This window comes from Vipera ursinii (genome assembly GCF_947247035.1).
Source record: "Vipera ursinii genome assembly, chromosome: 1".
NCBI lineage: Eukaryota > Metazoa > Chordata > Lepidosauria > Squamata > Viperidae > Vipera > Vipera ursinii.
The window spans coordinates 149,687,140-149,708,793 of record NC_139512.1 but is presented as its reverse complement, the minus strand read 5'-3'; the positions used below and the strand labels follow the sequence as shown (position 1 = coordinate 149,708,793).

The 21,654-nt window shown below is 37.1% G+C and overlaps 1 protein-coding gene across 4 annotated transcripts in view; it reads right to left on the bottom strand.

Moving 5' to 3' along the window:
• MARCHF7 (membrane associated ring-CH-type finger 7) overlaps window positions 1–21,363 on the bottom strand; it is a gene marked incomplete at its 3' end in the record, with an annotated part of 42,070 nt that extends 20,707 nt beyond the window's left edge. For 3 of the 4 annotated variants that reach the window (XM_083370672.1, XM_083370673.1, XM_083370674.1), the window contains exons 1-7: window positions 21,027–21,168; window positions 15,803–15,959; window positions 12,187–12,345; window positions 7,454–7,628; window positions 6,127–6,288; window positions 865–1,972; window positions 526–695 (exon numbers count right to left, since the gene is read on the bottom strand). In XM_083370672.1, coding sequence (XP_083226798.1) covers window positions 526–695; window positions 865–1,972; window positions 6,127–6,288; window positions 7,454–7,628; window positions 12,187–12,345; window positions 15,803–15,949 — 1,921 coding nt within the window. In that variant the 5' untranslated portion in view covers window positions 15,950–15,959; window positions 21,027–21,168. Of the gene's footprint in view, window positions 1–525; window positions 696–864; window positions 1,973–6,126; window positions 6,289–7,453; window positions 7,629–12,186; window positions 12,346–15,802; window positions 15,960–21,026; window positions 21,169–21,288 lie in introns of those variants that run through there. The other variant, XM_083370671.1, reaches the window with a different exon arrangement.
• Window positions 21,364–21,654: the final 291 nt, after the last annotated feature.

Sequence of the window (21,654 nt, the reverse complement as noted above, 5' to 3'; positions counted from 1 at the left end):
GGGGGGGATTTACTTCTCTTACTGTCTTACCCAGAAACAGTCCATCTCTGAGTGAATCTAAGCAACTTTATTTGCTAGATGCCTTCATTATTCCTCATAATAGCCCTGGAGAGGGAACAAGTCACTTTAAACAGGCCTATTGGGCAGTCATCTGGGGACTTGTTAAGAGCAAAAAAATAACTTGGTTTTGCTGTTCTTATTGCCATAATGCAGTTCCTAAAATGGACTCTTACTTGTACCAATAAAGGAGAATATTTGTAGCTCAGGGTTGAAATGAAGGGTTCTTGGTGCTCTCTGAGCTTGGTTGTTTTCTTGCAGGCATTGATTATAAATTTTGCGTAGTTTGGGTAATAAAACATCTGCAAGAAAACAACCAAGCACCAGAGAGCACCAAGGACCCTCATTCTTACCTGTATTTAGCCAGTTTCATTCGTTTTCCAACTACACTTTAACAATCTTCTTTTGTGATCAACTTCCAAATTAGTCTATTTTTCCTGAATTGTGATCTTAAAAATGAATTCTTACCTGAATTAATCTTGGATTGTAGCCACTTTTTCATACATTCCTGGTGAACATACTGCAGACTTCCAGCGCATTTACATGGCTCAATTAAGAGATTAGTGGCAGATGTAGAGGACATTTGACAAATCCTACACAAGTCTCCCTCCTCTTCTTCTGAGTCTTCTGAAAGAAGACTGAACAGAGGTGAGAAAGTTTACTATGTTGAATTAAACTGTTTGTATATTATTACATTAATCAGATACATCAGCATTCCCAAGGTATTATTTGTTGCAGTAAGTATAGGACTTGCCCAACAAAATTTATAATTAAAACATCATTCAAATGATAAAAATACCTGTTTACCTCTCTTTAATTTTCTGAAGCTTTTCTGGATCTGTTGAGGGTGATATTTTAGATTTGTCGCTATCTTGCCCATTAGACTGACTCCAGCTTGATGGAATAATATCTACAGTTATCATAACATTGTCAGACAAGTTATTTCCCGAAGTTGGTGGCATTGCAAACCGAAAGAGAGAGCCAGGAAACATTCCTGATATTCCTGAATTTCTTCTAGGAGGCACTGACTCTGATCCTGAAGTAACAGATATAGTACTACTGGGTACTGCAGGTACTGATGGCCTCGGCCTGAGAGATTCCCTTTGTGGTTGATGAGGTACATCCCCAACAGATTCTCTTCTCCTAAAAAGATGCAGTGACCTAGCAGATGTTTCAGAGGTAGAGGTTCTTGCCGTTTCATCTCTTCCTTCTCTTCTCCTTCTTGAAAACAAAGGTGTACATCTGTTCCTCAAAGAAGATGACAGCCAGGAACCCGCATTTCTACCTTCAGAATTATGTCTGTAATTTCCAGGTTCTGAATTGGCACTAGGATTTGATGAAACACCTGCCAAACCCCAGCGTCTTCTAAGGAAGCTAAATCCCTGAAGACCAGAATCAGGTGTTTGAGCTTCTGTACCTTCAGATGTTGTAAGTGTGTTAGAAGAAGTAGCCTGGGCAGAAGCTTGAGTTCTTAGAGCACTTATATCTCTAGAACCTAATGATCTTGAAGATGTCAGAGAGTCTTGGCCAGTTCTTCTTGGGAAAAAGGTGGAGGACATACTAGATGCCAAGCGAGATAGCAACTGCCTTGTTGAACGCCTTCCTTCAGTATCAGCAGAAGGTTCACTTAATGACCTTTGGGTTGGCAAAACTCCTTCAGAATGGTTTGAAGTTCTGGTCCCACTTCTCGTGGTACCATGGGTAAACTCTGGCTGTATATTCCTTTCAGAAGTCTCTACTTCTCTCGGGACATAGTTAGATCTTGAATTCCAGCTATGATCTCTAGAGAGTAATGAAGATTCATGTTCAGAAGGCAACTGGCGGTTCATGGATGTGTTCAGCCTCAAAGAACTCAATGAGTTTTCCTTTGGTCTTGCTCCCTGTGCATATGAAGAAGCAGGTCTTTCCTGCAAATCTAAGAATAATAAAAGAATTAAAATTAGACACCAGCTACAGGTTTAATCAAATTAAGGGGATATCCTTTTTAAAACATAGTGCTATCTGTAGACTTCTTGGTGATCTCTGAGTTTGGTTGTTTGCCCAACCAAATGTTTTGTTATCCAACTAGGCAAATCACAGCAAAATATGCATACATATACTGTACATGTATATAATTTGTATTTGGTTATAATTCACTATTTCACAAACTTTCAAACATACTATAGTATCAGCCCAATTGGCAACATTTTTCAGTAGTTCTAGGCCTGACGAGCAAGGACTGGCTCAAGATCACCCAGGTACCATTTATGTCTATGGTAGGGCTACAGAAACTCAGCTTTCCCCATTCCTAGTCCAGCACCTTAACAGTTAGACAATGCTGGTTTGCCAAATGAGTAAGCACAATTTAACATTTGACCTTTAACGCTGTAAGTGACTCAGAGCCTGTCTATTTCAGAGAAGACTTCTCTTTGCTATGAGCCTGCCCAGTTCCTTAGATCAGCATGAGATATTATTCTGAAGATGCCCCTGCTGTTGAATCTCAGCGTTCTGGTATATGGAAAGTGCCTTTTCTGGGGTTCCCGGACAATGAACTTGGAACATTCCACAGGGAGATGGATTTGGTCTTCATTTTTTCAGTATTTAGGAAAACCATATGTTCTTTTGCAAACATCCATTGTTAATTTATTTTGACTCCAGTAATGTTAAAATTCTTGTTTTACAATTTCATCTTAGTTTCAATTGCTCAACTTTCCTAAATTTTACAGAAACAGAGAAGCGAGGTATATTCATCAACACTTTTATTTAGATTTTATTATATTTGGTCTTTAAATAAAAGTGAAAAAGAAAAAAGTTTTATCTTAAATGAATTTATAAATCATCTAAATACATTGTTAGTGTTTCAGTCCTATAGCAAAGCTAGCTAAAAGCAGTAATTCTTCGAAGAACAATTAAAACATCAGGTTTTATAGAATGAGACATTTTTGTCTGTTTGAACTGGCTCAAAGATCATGTATGTTCTGGTAGTTACACTGCTTTTCATTAGCTGAAACTAGTTTTAAGTGTGATTAAGGCTATTTAATTTAAATTTAAAATTACTGATCCAGTATATTTTTTCTAACTGCTGTAATGTGCAAAAAAAGGAAGAAAAATAGGGAAAACCCACATAAAAGGAAGCAAGGAACAAAAGAAGAGGAAAAAGTGAATTAATAAAGCATATTACATTACATACAAGAAACCAGGTATATTTTTAAACATCCCTTATATTACTGAGCAAAATCAGCCTAGAATACATTTCATGGTAATGTGGGATTTTATCCCTGTAGACAAGGTATATATTTGAAATTTAATTTGTTTATTGGATGGGATTGGGTGGGTTTTCATTTCCATTTAACCCAAAAACTATATTCCACTGTTGTGAGATATTTGAGATCTACAATACAGGGCTATATTCTTTATCTGTTATACCAAGTAAAACCCCTGAATGATAGATCCAAATATACTTCCACTGATGATTCAGAAGTAAAAACGATTTAGTATACAAAAAGAGATTAAATCTTTTTTTCTTTTTCCAACTTTTAAAAAAACTCCTGGATGCCCCAGGTGTTACTGAAATGTTAATTGTTGCAGGATCATCTGAATCAGGTAATAATCTTAAAGAACTTTTTAAAAAACTGACTATTTACAATGGACCCTGGAGGTGGAGTTCCTATGTTATAATTTCTGAACCTCTTATTTAGGAATCCTTGTGGGTTTAGGGTTTTTTGAGTTTTTATTCTAGTATTTATTTCTGGCTTCTTATTTTTTTAAAAAACGTTTTCTCCATGTACATTTATTTGTTCTGGGGTGCTCTTTTTGTTGTGCTTTCCTTTGTTTTTTCATTTTAAAAAATGCTTTTATAGCCTTTTTTTTCTGTTCCTGACCTATATCAATTATTTTAAAGAGTTGCCCCATTTTTCCAGATGTAAATATTTTAAGTTGCAAGGATATGTAGGTTATTTTATGTACCAGGAAATTAAGACACATTAAACCATTTTTAAAAATCAAATTTACAGGCCATATAATCACTAAATGTTATTTATGTAGCTCAAGATCAAGAACCGCGTAACTTTTTACAATTTGACATCTCCTTTTTAAAATTAAAATCATGAGACGTTTGCTGCTTAGTTTCCTTTTAGCATATAGCTTGCTTCAAACAGCTTTGATTGAAGTTCATATACAATGTAAAGGCTCTTCCATGGATTTTTAATTGTTTTTAAATTATTGGTAAAATTTGGGAATAGCTATTGCAAGGAAACTTTCTTCATATATAGATATAAATATTTCAAATGTTTTAACACAGATAAAATTGAAATAAACAGTTTAAAATCCCATTGAGCATATAAGGAAAGAGAAATATAAAGATGCAGATTGATAGGTATTTCTATGCTAATATACGGTAATGAATGCCCATCCCATTAAGTACTATAATATTTCTAAACTGCTGGATTTTCTTTATCTAAATTATAGCTATCATATGATAATGGAAGTTTATCTTTCCTCCTGATTCTCTACTTTATCACTGAACACATATTTTGAGTTCAGTGTATCTATGGATGAAATGATAATGTCAACAATATTGTTGGCACAATTAGAAAGAATGTGACCCTGCTGACATAATAGCAAGACTGCAAGCAGTATTTTTCCATCTTCAGCCAAGGTGTATTACAGTTTCTGCATTAGAGGCACCATTAGAAAAAGCTAAGACGGGGTAATTTTTACTCTTATTCACATGAGAAATTTAGATTCTGGAATAATTCTAATTTCTTGGATGAGAACAAATCATGAGAAAGTGGAGTATTAATACCTTAAATCTACCTACTGCCAAATAATAATTTGGGTTACTAAAAGAGGAGTTTGGATTGCCTAAGATTTGAAAATGGCAGAATATTCAAAATATACCCTAATTTCACTTTGTGGTCCAGATGCATTAACAGAATCTAGAATTCCCGTATTATCAGTACTGAAATGTGCTGTAAATGTTCTAAATCTACAGCATTTTATAAACTGTCAAAGAATATTGCTAAGGTAAATCCTAGTTATTTACAATAAATCAATAGCAAAGAATCTTACAGAATATTATGTCCTTTATTATCTTACTATGACACAATTTAATATAAATATAAATCATTGCAAATGTAAGAGACTTTTTCATATTTATTGGATATTTAAAACATGTTTAAAGTGTTTGGTTGTCAACCTCACCATACTGAAAATGAGTAAAGTACATTTATTCATAATATATGACTTGGTCCACTATTGTCTTATTTTAATTTAAAATTCCTAAGTTACTACGCTATCTATATACAGTGTAAAGACATAAACGTTATCTCTGAATTACAAACTAAATCACATACTAAAACTTGGGCCTTCTGTCTCTAAAAATATCCATTCACTGAGCAAAGGGAACAACAAACATATTACTTTTTTGGCATTGGAAATATACCAAAGATCTTGAATTGCTAATGTGTCTATTATCAGCTTCTGAGCTAACTCTTTACTGATATACTGTAAATGGAAAGATCAGTAGCATTTTATGTGGTTACGGTTTAATTATGCATTAAAAATTAGGCCAAATATCTCAAGGTCTAGTATTTCAAATTGTGATATCGTATTTCAAAATCACATTGCAACTCGTGTTGGGAGGACCAGGTTGCTTCTGAGCTAAAAGGATTTGCCGGTGACATCACTTGTTCCCCAGGGGATGCCCAGGTGGGAGCTTTCATGTCCCTGGAAGGAGCTGGAGCAAAGGACAGGAGCTCATCTGCCCCACAGCAGCACTTGAGTCTTGAACATAGGCTTGCTGTTTGTCAAGCCAGTGTCCTAACCGCGTGAGCCATCACGCTCCTTATGTTTCAAAACAATTTTCATTTAAAAGGCACAGTAGAGTCTACAGTTTTTTAAACAATGAAAAAAAGTAACTAGATGCTTGCTAGTAGGACTTGGCTGCCACAGTTAATGGCATTATCAACCAGCTAGCTGTATGTATGAAGCAACTAATCAATAGTCAGATATTATGAGAGCAATATAAACATTCCATGCAGGTTTATGGAATAACATGTAACTGAACATTCTTAGCTTTCCAATACATACATGCAGATGGAGGGAAATCACGATTCCTTTGACTACAATCCATAAAACTAACAGATGGCTCTGTCCTTTCTAGCTCTCTTCTCTCTCTCACAAGTTCAGTTGTTAATGATCCAAGTACCATAGATGAAGATCTGGGCACATCACTGTACCTCCAAGGGGAATCTAAAGACAAGTTAAAACTATTTTTTATTTTCCAGCTTACTTACTTACTTTAGAAACTCTACATTTAATACCATATTGTATTCTTGAAACTGACTTGCGTTATTTGGGCAAGTTTTTCTTCTGGTTATGATTATAATCAAGCATGAGGTTATTCACCAGCACAGGATTGGGTATCACGCTATACTGATGATAACCAACTTTACATCTACTGTAGTTCCCAAGCCATCTGAATTATGCTGTTAAAATGATGTTCAGATCCCTGAAGTTTCTGGCATATGGATTCTGAGGAAGAGGAGGTTTAATTCTAGAAACATAGAGTGGTTCTGTGTTCATAAGTCATTGCATTCTGGAGAAGTACCATATTTAGTTTAGGCTGAAGTCATACTCCCCCACACCCCCAATAAAACTGGTTTGTACTTGGGAGTCTTCCTGGACTAATGAGCAGGGGGCAGCTTTGGCCAAGAGGGGATTTGCACATCTCAACCTTGTGTATGATTCAGGATCCTCTTACAATAGGAGGAATTACTCAGTCACTCATGCCTTAGTCACCTCTCAATTGGAATTACTGCAACAAACTCTGTATGGGACTATCCTTGAGTATTTGGAACTACAGCAGATCCATAATGTGGTAGTTAGAGAAGCAATAAACTTAAGCAACAACTTTGACAGCAAGTCTACTTCCCACTTGGCTTCCAGGTGCAATTCTAGGTGATAATTATCACCTTTAAGCTCTTCATGTTTCAGCCCTGGATATCTGTGGTACTACATTTTCCTAGTATTATTTGCCTTCCCAATAAGATCAAGTAAGGCAACCGCATTTCAGGGCCCTCCTATTAGGTACTGCTATTTGAAGAAACTTCAAACTATACCTTTTCAATTACTGCCCCCCTTCTCTGGAATAGCTTGACCCTGGACATCAGAATGGGCTTAGCCCTCATGGTTTTTAGAAAATCAATTAAAACATAGCTGTGCCATCAGGCCACAAGTAACAAAAATGCCATTATTACTCTGATAAGGAATGGTGTTTTAATTTTGACTGAATATGACATTGTTTTTTACAATTTACACCTTCTACTTATTTTCCCTTTGGAGAAACGGAGTGGCAGTTTGGAATGCTAATAAGCCTCATCAATACACTTTGTTTACTATTTAACACGCAACGTACCTGAAACCGTGTTTAAACCACTACTTCTCATACTAGAGGTAGATGTATAAGAAAGTTTAGGTCTTTTTGAATCAATATCTTGTTGTGGGTTATGCAGTCTTGAAGAATATGCTCCCTGAGTTCTATCAGATTCACCCAACCATGATGATGCAGGAATTGATGATGATGATGTAACCTACAAATTGGGATTTGAGAAGGTTATTAATTTATTGCTAAATGGCTTGTTCAGTAATAGTAAACAAGAAAAAGATTAAAACAAAACTATTATGCTGAAAAGGCTTGGGTAAAACAACCAACAGCACCTGTAAGTAAATGAGAGTAATTTTAAAAGAACAGTCTAATAGGCTATTAGTCAAATATTACAATAAAGTACTATTCCTTTATAAAAAACACAAATTGCATTACACTAGAGATAAAATACAAATGCATCCTAGTCCTGGAAACAAGGTAAAATTTGTTATTTCTGGAAGAGTTGTGTCAAAATAATTCAGCATTATAAACTCTAATTATGGCATTTTCTTAATATTTAGAAAACCTGAAATGTAAATCAATGTTTGCTTCATATAAATATTTGTAAGCTTTTTTTTTACTCAAACAGATTTAATGCAAAATCCATTTAAACAATCCTTCATAGTTGTTATCAATCTTCCACTATCTATTTTTATGTTAACACAAAAATTTATTTTCCACACTCAGGTAGCTTCTCAATTTAACTGAGTTGTACATTAGAGCAGACTTGAAAACAGTTGGGAAACTGTTACAGAATGTATAGCACATTTCTCAGTTGGAATTGCATATGAAATGTATCAATACATGGTTTTTTTAAAATCTGAACTGGCTGCTAATTTTATTTCAGGCCAAATCTATCTTGACCTTCAAAATTTTAACAGTACAATCCTAGCCATATCTACATCTAATTCAAATAATTCCCACTATCTTACAGAAGTGTATACCAACACAGAATGCTTGTCCCAAATCTTTGTCCATACATTGCCCTACTCCGATTCCATTAAAATAATCTATGGGATGAAATCAAGGTACCAATATTGGTGACAATAAATTAATCCAATAAAGCAGATAGATTTTAGTGGTGCATTTACTTTTCTGGGCTTTAAAATTATTGATTTAGGATATTTTGCCATAAGTGTTTTCAATCTATGATTTTATACTGTATCTTTTTATTTTTACAAGCAGCAGTATTAAGCAAATTACACAGTTTAGCACTGTTTATTTTTCATGATAAATTCTATCACAGCATAGGAATGCAAGTCATAAATTACATTACTAGTTTAAACTTTTTTTTTCTTTTGAAACAGGTGTTTTTAATTTAGAAAATTCAGATATTATCCGACTTCAATGCAACTCTGCATAGCCTACAGGGAGAAAACGGTAAGAGAGAACCAATACACAGAAAATATAACTGAAATTTAGTAAATATCTTACAGTACTTAAGGGCCCGAGAGAACGGGTAGCTTTTCAAAGATTTCTGCAAGATCATTAAGATGAGAGTCCCAGAGATCTCTGGGAAATAATGTTCCAAAGAGTAGGTACAATACAGAGAATGCATGCTTCCTAGATCTCAATAGATCAATTGAAGGGCCCCAAAACACACTGAGTCTGCCTTCTTCCCTGCAAGGGGAAGCTATAAAAAAACACTCTAAATTGCTACTAGCTAGCAATTTAAACTATTAGAAATATTACTAAGAAATAGGAGTTACATGGAACTATTTAAACTCAAGGCAAGATTTGAAAGACCAAGAAAAATATCTGCTGGAATTACCCCAAACTTGGCAGACTTGCAAAACAGAGCTCACAGGCCACTGCAAATGACCTGCTGAAAAGATTAGATCATTATATAGCATTACTTATACAGCAATAATCCTGGAGAATTCTCAGAAGAAAACCCTTTCTTCATCACACATTACTGCCTGACATCTGTAAAAAAAAACTTGATCAGACTCTAAAATTGTGAAATAAAATAACGAGACTGATACAACAAAAACTAAACTCTTCCAACATCAAAAGACATTTGTGGGGAAAACTATGAAGCATAAAGAATACCGTTCCAACTATGAAGTGGTCTATGTATATGCATGCAGCAATGCATAGACAGTATTGGGACAGATTCAATGAAATATTGATATATCCTAGAAACTAATTTCCCAGAATCAGTGAAAAACTGAGGCTGAAAAGATGTAGGACTGAGGTTTATCTCTAATCAACCATAAAATACTTACAGAAAAGAAAGATGTATGATTGAAATCTATGGAAGAAACCTCAAAAATGCACTGCATGCAAGGATTTTCTGAGCTAAACCAAGTTCCGTAAGGAGCATTGTGGAAAAAATTCCAAAAGCAAGAACTCTTTAGTTGGCTAAAGAAAATATTTGGAAACTGATGCCAAACAAGGTGTTACAAAGTACAGGTAGTAACTGATTTATGGCTGTTCTTTTAACAACAGTTCGAAGTTACAATAGTTCTGAAAAAGCGACTAATGGCCACGCCTTGCACTATTTTCTCATGTTATCAAAATTGGGGCGCTTGCCAACCAGCGTACATTGTCATTTGTGAACTTCCCAGGGGAAGCCACTGCACTTAACAGTCATGTGATTCATTTAACAACCATGATGATTTGCTTAATGACCATAGCAAAAAGGGTCATAAGATTGGACACAACTCACTTAATGATTGCACTGCTTTGTGACAGAAGTTCCCAATTGTGATTGTAAGTCAAGGATTACTTTTACTGATTAAAGGGGTGTCCAAAATTCTGCGCTGGTCATATCCAATTTTCTTATTATGAATTGGTAAACAACTGCATATAAACAGTTAAGTTTGGATTCCAATTTGTAGAAAGATGTTGCATTTAACTTTTAAACACAATGCATTAAGACAGAAATTAAACATTTCTGGAATGACAGAAGATCACAATTTTTTTCCCCCAAATATAATTTCTCTTTGCCCTCTCCCTGTAAGATTAAACTACATCTGTGAAATTTCACTGTAGTCTCTGATATTAAAGTAGACAATTTATTTCAAAATTAAAAATTAGGTTCGTAATTGAGTTGCATAATATTTTAAAGCAGCTTATGCAAAATGTTCTATTCTGACAAATTCCAAATTTTTTTTTCTTTCAGAAAAGAATGTATATAGCAGACTCCTCCGCAAATGACTGTCATAGGATGAGAATTTTCTTTCTCTTACCTACAATCGGCTGTATATGCTGCCAAAACTAGTTTTTGGCAGCCTTAACCCTGGATTTGATGGGGGCACCTACTGTGTTTCCCTGAAAATAAGACCAGGTGTTGTATTTATTTTTTTTGCTCCAAAAAATAGGGCTTATTTTCGGGGGAACAGGGTGACTGCAACTCCTTGTGAGGGAGTAGCTGAAAGGTCAATGGCCTTTTATACTTCTTCCAACCTGTAGACATTTTCGTAAACAAGCTAGGATTTCTAACTTTCACTTTCTGAGCTTTTGCTTTTTATTTTTAAATGTTAATTGACTGGTTGGATGCTGATTTATTTCAAACCCCCCCCCCTAGATTCTTTCTTTTCTCTATTTTGTTTTCCTTCTTTATTTGACTCTTCTCATTAATTTATGCCTTCTACCTTCCATATGGAAACATGCATGTGACTTTGGATTTGTACTTTATTAACTGGATCAAATGGCCAGAAAATATCTTCCCTGACTTTTCTGCTGCCACCATGGTTTCAGCCAAGAACAGATCAGATTAAAGAGAGAAGGAGGAGGCTGACACCCAAGAGGGAAAACAGACTCTGGCTAATGTTGCAATCCTTTATTATTTTTTCAGAAAGGTTTGATGAATGTATAAACTTTGCACGAAACAATTTAAAAAAAACAGAGATTACATTTTTTAAGCCTTTAATAAGAATGTCTTTTTTAAAGCAGATTAGTAGTTGGGAAGAAATACGGAATATGATATGGAAATAACAGAGACGGTGGAGAACATTGAGAAGAAGAAATGTGATTTCCCAGCTATAAACTGTCCAGGAAGAAATATAGACTCCGAAATTTTAGAGACTGGGCATCAAGGAGAAATTGTAGAGCCAACTCCATACACTTCCTGGAAGGTTAACACTGTACTTTTATATAATAGCAGAGAACTCTCTGGGCTGACAAGTAACAAATTGATTTTCTTTAAGTGGTTTGATGGAGAGAGGAAAACGGATTTAATACATCTAATTGAGGAACAATTTTATCTGGAAGTCTGGCTTTGGGAGACTGGATCTATTATATTCAATCAATCAGCAACTAATAAGAAAGAGTAGGAAGAAACAAACTTGGATATTTGATCCAGGACCAATTAAGGTTAATATTTGGGATGATTAGGTATTGAGGTTGTGGTAAATTTTCTATGAGTTGATTACAATAAGAGCATGTTAACAGAGGGTTTTGGAACTTCAACTTTTTCTCCTATTACTGTTATTTAGTAGTTTAACAGTTTAAAATTCTTTTGGCCTGTTTTGCAAAGGGTGGGAAACCAAATTGTTGCATTATACAAATTAGCATTCAATTAGGGAGGATGTTATGTGTATATGTGTTGTTGTTTTTTAAAGACACTTTTTTTGTTAATGTCTTTTTTTGCTGTCTTTTTTGTTTTTTCTAAATATTTTGTTTTGTATTTTAATCTTTTTTTCAATAAACTATTTTTTAAAAAAAGAATGTATATATATCTAACTTTATCTTCAACCGATTAACTATCCAAATCTTACCAATCTATTTCTGCTTCCCAAAAATCTCCCAGACCATGGACGATCAAGTGTTCCTGAGTAGTGAGTTGGAGAAGAAGCTGGAAGCTTCCATGAACTTTCATAAGCTTCTCGTTCTTCAACTGACCAGTCTCTACTGGAACTATGCAACCTACCAGATTCCTACAAAACAATATATTTATTACTTAATGCCCGGCTTGGGCCACCATTCCACACAAGAAAATAAAATCTATAACATCTGTATTTTTTAATTAATCACATTTAAACATTTTCTAGAAGAGTCAACTGTTCCTACCCCATCTACAAAAATAAGTTTACCTTATCCTAAGTGGGTAAGGTTTACTTTGTTAAAAATTCAGCTTCCATTAAGTTATTTTCTAAGCAGGATCAAACAGTACGATTCTTCTCTCACTGAAGAGGATTATTGAGATTCTGCTACATTGGCAACATTTGAAACAAAAGCAAGTCACTTTAAAACAATAGTTGTAAATTACTGTTTTACACAATTACTTACATTGAAAAAAAAGCTGAAAAATGATACAAGTACTTGGTAAATGCCTTGTTTAAAATGTCTTACAGAGAAATACTAAATTTGAAAACAGTTGTGAAGTTTTTCTATTTCAAGGCACTAAATTTTGCTGACTCTCTAAAATACAAATTAACTCGTATCAGACAAATAATAATTCATATACTTCTAACCAAAACCAAATCATGCTTACTTATTTAAGAGAGCATTTAACATAAAAAATAACCTAGTTTTGACACAATAGAGTAATAAACAGAGAAAGCTAGAGTTGAAAAGAAAAAACAGAATTGTACAGATATTTCTAAAATAGAAATGATTTCTTATTAGTTTATAATCAATTAATTCTGTACCAGCAAATCCTTTTTCCAGGGATAAAGCAACATATGTTGTAGGCTGAATTGTGGTAATAGACACAGATAAGTGGCAGAATACATGCAGAATTCCCAGACTCAACATCTATCATTTTCAGTCATGTTAGAAAACTTTTGCTTGAAAAGCTACTGTTGGTGTCAACAATACTTTTCTAGGTGACCATACTTAGCAAAGTGGTAGAAAGAGAAGGGATGGGGGAATGTATTTTCATGTTTATTATAGGAAATAAAGTTATGTACTTCCATGAACTCAAATTGAAAGTAATGCAATATACCTTTCTGAGTGGAGGCTGAATCATTCAATACCAGAATTCAAGAAGGTAATATTTCAAATTAGATTTATAAGTAAACATGTTCATAATATGACTATGAACATGAAGAAAAAGGAAAAAAAGTGTATTCTGAAGAGGGCTAAGATAACTCTGCTCCAAGGCAAAAGCCTCACTAGATTTTTAGCTGGGGTAAAAATTCTGCTCCTCTCCCAAAAGCAGATTGGATTGAAAATCAGTGTATTTTCTTCACACTGGTTCATTGAAAATTGAGGGTATTCCTATATGATAAAGTCATTCTTTCCAAAGCAAGAAGATTGATTTAATCAGTTATTGAAATCACCTAAGTTGCATCATATTCATTTCTAAACATGTCTAAACAGTACCTACCTTTTATATTTGTATTATTTCATTATATATTCCTCTTTTCCTCTAGGCATTCAAGGCAACATAAGAGTCTAATTTTATTGTTACCATTTTCTGAAGTAGGTTGGGCTGAGATAAGAAACTAATCCCAAATCATCTAAAGAATTCTATAATTGTATCGGAATTTGACATGGTCTCCTCAAACTCATAATACAGTATATTAATTTCAATTATATTTTTATTTTCCCATACATTTTATAATTTTATATTTTTTTCAAGCCATTCGGTTATTGTAGCTACTATGTTTTATTATTTTTGTTGTTTAATTCTATTGTTCCACTGATTTCACACAATGACTTTATACTGCTTTGCATTTTAATCTGCCTAGGAACATTCAATAACTTAAAATGGATCTACATTTCTGTTTTTTGGGTTTTTTTTCAGAATACCTACAGGAAAACTTCAAGAACTCTGGTGAGAGAATCAGTTCTAGTAAATTGTCACACAGCACTAAAACAAATTCCACATATGCAACATCCATATTCCAATTGCCTAATATTTGTGATCAGTTTTTTTAAATGCAGTTTTATCAGGTACTTTTAAGCAGAATCTTTATTCACTAGTTTGGTACTGTTCTAGCAACCATCATAAATATAAGCCAGATGTGAAGCACCCAAATCATGGCCATGTGACTGTTGGGACACTGCAGTGACTGGAACTTCAAGAACACGTCATTAAATCTCCCTCTTTCAGTGCCATCGTAACTTTGAACAGTAATCCAAGGACTACCTGTAGTTCTAAAGTTCACAGTGCAGTCTAGCTATGCTACACATGGAACAGCCAAAGTTCTAACATATAAAGAGTGCAAATTAATATTTTTTCTAATTTAAAAAATATGAAAAACGAGTCCCGGTCAGTGACACCTTGAAAAGATAGAAAGTACATGCTGAGAGTGAGCGCCTGTTACTCGTCCCAGCTTCTGCCAACCTAGCAGTTCGAAAGCACGTAAAAATGCAAGTAGAAAAATAGGGACCACTATGGTGGGAAGGTAACAGCGTTCCGTGCGCCTTTGGCGTCTAGTCATGCCGGCCACATGATCATGGAGACATCCTCGGACAAGTGCTGGCTCTTCGGCTTTGAAACGGAGATGAGCACCGACCCCTAGAGTCGGAAACGACTAGCACGCATGTGCGGGGGAACCTTTACCTTTACATGCTGAGAAAATATAGGCCTCAGATTAGAGCAGCAATTGGGATAGGAATCGATAAAGTGATGTGGCTAAAGCACAATACCACAATGACCACACACATGACCACATCACTTAGTGACAGCAATCTCAGCAGTCTTGATTGCCATTATAACTCCAGGACTGCAGGCAGGTGCTATGGAGTAAAGGTGGGTAAGTGTTGTGGATGGGCAGATGCTGAAGAGAGCATGAGCAGGTGAATGGGCAAAAAAGTGGCAGCAGTGACTTGCAAGAGCAACTTGTGATCTCCTGTTGGCTTCCCAACTGATGTAGTGGGAAACCAGAAGGGAAGGTTGCAAATGGCAATCAAAAGATGCTGCGACCATCATAAATATGAGCCAGATGTGAAGCAACCAAATTATGGCCATGTGACTGTTGGGACACTGCAGTGACTGGAACTTCAAGAACAAGTCATTAAATCTCCCTCTTTCAGTGCCATCATAACTTTGAACAGTAATCCAAGGACTACCTGTAGTTCTAAAGTTCACAGTGCAGTCTAGATAATTTTTAATGAGACCTTAAACTGTTCTCAATTCTAGTAAAAAAATGTTTTTTCTGTGTAAATAAGTCATTCAGCATTCTTAAAACTGCAAGTCTCTTTGTAATATGTTAAAACAAAAAAGAAATGGAAAGCAGTAGGTTTGTCAAGAGGAAAAGAGAATGGAGTATCATAAAGCAATCTCAACTATTGCTTTGAAAGATTTTTTAAACAGAAAAATATAAGGAAACAAAATATTTAAATTATTCAGCATCTTTTATATAACCAAGTTGTAGATTAAACTTCAGAAAATTTGAATCATCAACCAGAGAAAGATGGAAAATATACCATCGTAAAAGTTACCTGGCGTCCAGAATCAAGTCTTATTGAAGACTCTCTTGTACGGTATGAATCAGTTGTTCCACCACTTCCAGCTCCTATCCTAGCACTTCGAGAACCAGATGGCTGAACAGATAGCCTCCGTGGAATTCTTGATGGCTTTGATTCCATTTTGTGTGCACTATATAAAAATATTCAACTTTTCTAGTTAGATAATAATCTGTGCAAAATATAGGAAGAAAAGCTAGAGGTTTATAATTCAGATAGTAATCAATGGTTAATTGTGCCCCTATATTTGTATACTAAACCTCTGATCAATATTTTAAATACTACAAATGAGATATAAGCATCAAAAAGATAAATTTTATAAACTGGTACTTTATTAAATGTGAGAATGCAGATGATGATAGCACATATTATTCAAAACACATCTACATGAAGCTGCTGGGTGATGTCATCCTACAGGTTGGGATGACATGTTGAGTATACTGATGATATTTAGCTTTACATCTCCCTGCCAGGTCACCTGAGAGATGCCATGGAGGTTCATTCTCACTGCCTAGATGTGAGAGGACCTGGAAAGGACACAACAGACTTCAATTCAACCTAAACAAAATTTTATTTTATTTTATTTTTATTTTATTGAATTTATATACCACCCTTTCACGAAGGACTCAGGGCGGTTTACAGGGTACTTAAAACATTGATACAAAAATGAAAAACAATTAAAAAGATTAAATTTAATCCCTGAAAAAAATATAAAAAACCCCAATTAAAAACTCTCAGCCTGGGCTGGAAAGCTCGAAGAGCCAGGTCAAATCAAGTGGCTTTGAGTTTTTTGGACTATCTGGTTCTGGGGTCTTGCCATCTTTGGTTGTGATGGGGTGGCACAGTCTCAGACAGACCAAAAGCACAATCTGGGGTCTTCCTGAACTTACAGCTTTTGCTTGAGGAGCAGGTGGCAGCTGTGGCTAGGAAGGTCTCTCCATAGGATGTCATCAATTCCACCTAAAAACTAGTATCACTTTCTAGGGACGACTAACCTGTAAATTCTGCAAACCCAAAATCCATAAAAGCTAAAGACAGGACACCAATTGGCTAAACATTTCTGAAATGTGCATTAGGTGAGAGTAATGCACATGTTGATAAAAGCACAGAAACGCCACACCGGTACATGATTTAGGCTTTATAATCAAGTTGGACAAAAGTCACCATTAGACATCACTATTCAGTTTAGTATTTTAATCTTTACACAATCATGTAATCTAATAAATTTGTAATACAGCATTAACATACTCTTAAAAAATTAGTTTAGTAGATATACATGCATACAATTTATCTCTGTATTTAATGAAGTATTAAATATTTTGCATGAGAACTTGTTCTGTCAATCTCTGATTTTCTACTGTATTATACATATAGATTGATTTTAGAATATTAAAAAAAATGAAAAATACAACTTAGATCATGGGATGGTTAGCTAAAAATATATTTTTACAAATATGGGAAGCATACCTATATATTAGTTTATTTATTTATTTATTTATTGAATTTATATACCGTCCTATTCCCGTAGGACTCAGGGCGACAGGACAGTTAAAAACATGAAATACAAAATTAAAATCAATTAAAACAATTAAATGAAATTCAAGCCCCAAAAGTAAATCTAAAACCCAATTAAATTAACAACCCCATAGTCTGGACTAAACAGCTCAAAGAGCCAAGTTTTCAGGTCCCAGAGAAATGAGTGAAGGTCGGGGTCAGTCCTATGTTCCGTGGGTAGTTGGTTCCATAGGGCAGTCGCACCCACAGAGAATGCCCTCCCCCTGGGAATAACCTGCCGGCATTCATTAACCGGTGGTACCCTGAGAAGGCCCTCCCTGTGGGGGCGCACAGGATGGGAAGATAATGCCGGCAGCAGGTGTTCCCTTAGATAGACCAGACCCAAGCCATTTAGGGCTTTATAGGTCATTACCAGCACCTTGAATCTCACCCGGAGGGCAACCGGAAGCCAATGTAGCTCGCAGAGAAGAGGTGTTACACAGGAGTATCGGGAAGCTCCCATCACAACTCACGCAGCCGAATTCTGCACCAGTTGAAGCCTTCGAGTGGTCCTCAGGGGCAGCCCCATGTAGAGGGCATTGCAGTAGTCTAACCGGGAAGTCACTAGCGCATGAGTGACTGTACGTAGGGCATCTCGGTCCAGATAGGGCCGCAACTGGCGCACCAGGCGAATCTGGGCAAAAGCTCCCCTGTTCACGGCTCCTATATGATCTTCAAAACTGAGCCGTGAATCCAGGAGGACACCCAAGTTGCGAGCCCTATCTACGGGGGGGGGGAACACCTCATCCCCTATTGTTAATGATGGAGAAGGCTGGTCAGCCCGAGATGCCGGTATGAACAGCCACTCAGTCTTGGCAGGATTGAGACGAAGCCTGTTTCTCCCCATCCAAACCCGGACTGCCTTAGGCGAGGGCATCACTGGGTTGGTTCGGGGTGGAAAGAAAAAGTTGGGTATCATCAGTGTACTGGTGATACCCCACCCCGAAACCACGAATGAGCTCACCCAGCAGCTTCATGTAGATATTGAACAGGAGGGGAGAGAGGACCGACCCGAGGGACGCCACAAACGAGAGATCTCAGGGTGAACCTCTGTCCTCCAGTCAACACCGACTGTGAGCGGCCCAGGAGGTAGGAGAACCACTGTAAAACAGTGCCCCCCACTCCCAGCCCACTGAGACGCCGCAGTAGGATACCATGGTTGATGGCATCAAAAGCCGCTGAGAGGTCTAATAGGACTAGGACAGAGGAGCAACCCGTCCCGAGCCCGCCAGAGATCATTTACCAGCGCAACCAACGCCATCTCCATGCTATGCCCGGGCCTGAAACCCGATTGGTACGGATCAATATAATCAGTTTCCTCCAGGAATAGAGAGAGCTGATACGCTACCACACTCTCAACTCTCCTCACAATGTCAATTTCAAAAAAATGTGGCAATACTGAATAATAGAAAGAATTATAGGTTTATTTGTAAAATGGTCCATGAGAGTATCCGGGCATTTACCAGCCTTAGTTCATAAAAAATAAAATATTCCATAACATTTCAAACACAATTCAAAATCAGTTACAGAATTTTAAATACTGTATCTCCAGGCCATTTTAAAATGAACCAGACAAGTCTTACTGCATTGTTCTAAGTACTAGTTTTAAATGGCAAAACTGCATTAAACAAAAGGAGATGCATTCAACGTGTGTATTTCAGTAATAGGAGGGCTCATGACTGGTGCTGTGCTTACAACATTCCAATTAGAGGAAGGAAGGGAGAAGCAATTTACTATTTCCTTAACTGTTGCAAAAAATCAGTGTTTGGTAACATTTTTTAGATTTAACAATTTTATTAAAACACAAACTTTCATGAAATGTAACTCACTTTAACAGATACATGGAACGGTTAACAGATTTAAATTAAAATGGGACAGGGAGGAGAACAGGTTAGTACATATGAAAATAGTTCAAATATCTAATGAATTAGCTATTATAACATGTTAAAATCATTGTGCTTATTGAGACTCTGAGATAGGCTGAAGGGTGTCTCTTTGAAAGAGATGAAGAGGAAGGATGCATGCAAATGCAAAGACAGAAGGAACCAGCAAACATAGCATCTTTGTCCTGTTCAATCTATAGAGCTAAGCTATATCAATCCTGCTGGTAGAAAGAGCAACCTATCAACCACAGCTTTTAAACAAATCCAATTTAGGACAAGTTAGCACATTTGTTATTCAATGGATAAACATCCAGCCTCCATGTTCTCCATCTATTATATAGTCTTTTTCACTGTAAAAACCATAGTTAGAGAATTCTTATTTATAGAAGCTACACAAGATTGCCTTTATTTCTTTATACGTGCTCAAATTAGAAGTTTTGTGTTTTTTATTAGTCTGGGCCTCATGCTAGAGGCCTCAAGACTGCTTTCTTTGCTTATACGGCTTACATATTATATTTGCTAGCGACCAGTAGGAGGCACTACACAACTGGTTTTGCCCTTATTGGGAGTTTCCAGATGTAGGCAACCTCAATACTGGATGTTAAAGAATTAAATAAAGTCTATCTAGTATGGAGTACTTATCCCTGAAGAGACCCAATGAAAAGAAAATTGGCCATGTAGTGCCTCCTACTGGTCAGTAATTAATATAAAATTTTAATACTTATACGGCCGTAGGTTTCCAGCTAAATAACATTACTTTTCACTGGAGGGAAATCCTACCTAGTTAATGAAGACAAACGAACAAGCAGTCCTCTAAACAAATCAGATACACGCAAAACTTCAATCCTGCATAATTGCTGAGGATTTTTTTTTAAAAAAAACACCTTTTCTAAATAGTCCTTAAAACCAACCCATCTATTTGAATACAAAATTCACATTAAGGTTAGCAGCACAACAAGGCAGGAGCAGCAAACAGAACTGCTATCGGCATTCATTGTTACCAGATGATTTTATTTTATTTTATTTTTTTTTTAAAAAAAAAGCAATCCTAAAAAGCCGAGAGAGACAAGACTGTAAGGATTAGTCATAACTCGAATGCGAAGCTGACTTGAGCACTCTACTATAAACAACACCCCAATGACCTCATGCTGGATCCAGCCTTAGACCAGGAAAAATCCGAGTGCCAATTTTAATTTATCCCCTGAATGTATGGAGAAGGTTCCTGACCTCTCTCAAACTGGACTATCGCCGGATAAGAAGCCGCATTTCCTCCCCAACCCCTTCTGCTCCAGCCGATGGTTAAAAAGAGCTGGAGGTTTGTTTTCCGGACTCAATTGCACAACGGAGGCCCGTATCGAGGAGGAGCCCCATCATGTCTTCGTCTACACCAGGGGTAGGCAACCCTGGCTCTTTTATGACTCGTGGACTTCAACTCCCAGAATTCCTGAGCCAGCGCAGCTGGCTCAGGAATTCTGGGAGTTGAAGTCCACGAGTCATAAAAGAGCCAGGGTTGCCTACCCCTGGTCTACTACACGGACGCGCAGGTCTGGCTCCCGTTTGCTGAGTCAGAGTTCTCTTTCCAAAACCGTACAAGGCAAACGGGAAGGGGAGGAAACCGGGCCAAGAACTTCGCCTCCCGAGCCCACAAAATGGAGACTCCTCACAGCTCCAAACCGTGTCACTTCCCTTGCACGGTCCCCCGCCAAGCCAGGGCCTCTCGCCCGCCTCTCAGCTTCGCTTCTCTCTCCTCCGCAAGACATCACCTGCTTTGCCTTGGCCGCCGTCTCCCCCCCAGCGCCCCTCGCCGCTTTCACGGGCTCCGCCAGCCGCTCGCCGAGCCGTCAATGGCGGCCGCCGACTGCTGAACTGTCCTGAGGAGGAAGCTACCTCAGCGCCGCCTGCCAATCACCCTGGAGTTAAACGACACCCGTCCCTTCAACTCTCGCGAGAACAGCGACCGACCGGTTTACTGAGTGGTGGTGGGGGGGGGGGCGTCTGGCTCTCGGGCTTTTCCCAGCCGCTCACCCGGAGATTGCTGGGAAAGCGGAAGTGGCGAGGTTGCGTTGGTGCTTTGAGCTCCCTTTGCGCTCGTCTTCGGCGGCGTACGTCATACGTCAGTGGGCGGCGTTACATATTGTGCCGTGGATGGGCGTCTCGGAGCTGCGAGAGGGAAAGCGGGAGGTATCGGGAAGAAAATCCCTTTGTAAAATGTACGGATCTTATGCGTGCACACTCACACCAGACAAGAGGAACCGAATTTCGCCAAAGAAGAAATTGCAAAAGAGTTAGCCAGCTTTGGGCAATTAAGCTGACTGTAATAATGCCGCTTGGGGTGTGTATGAAAGCCCTAATAAGCAGGCATATACATAGAATGAAGGCTACTGCTAAGTT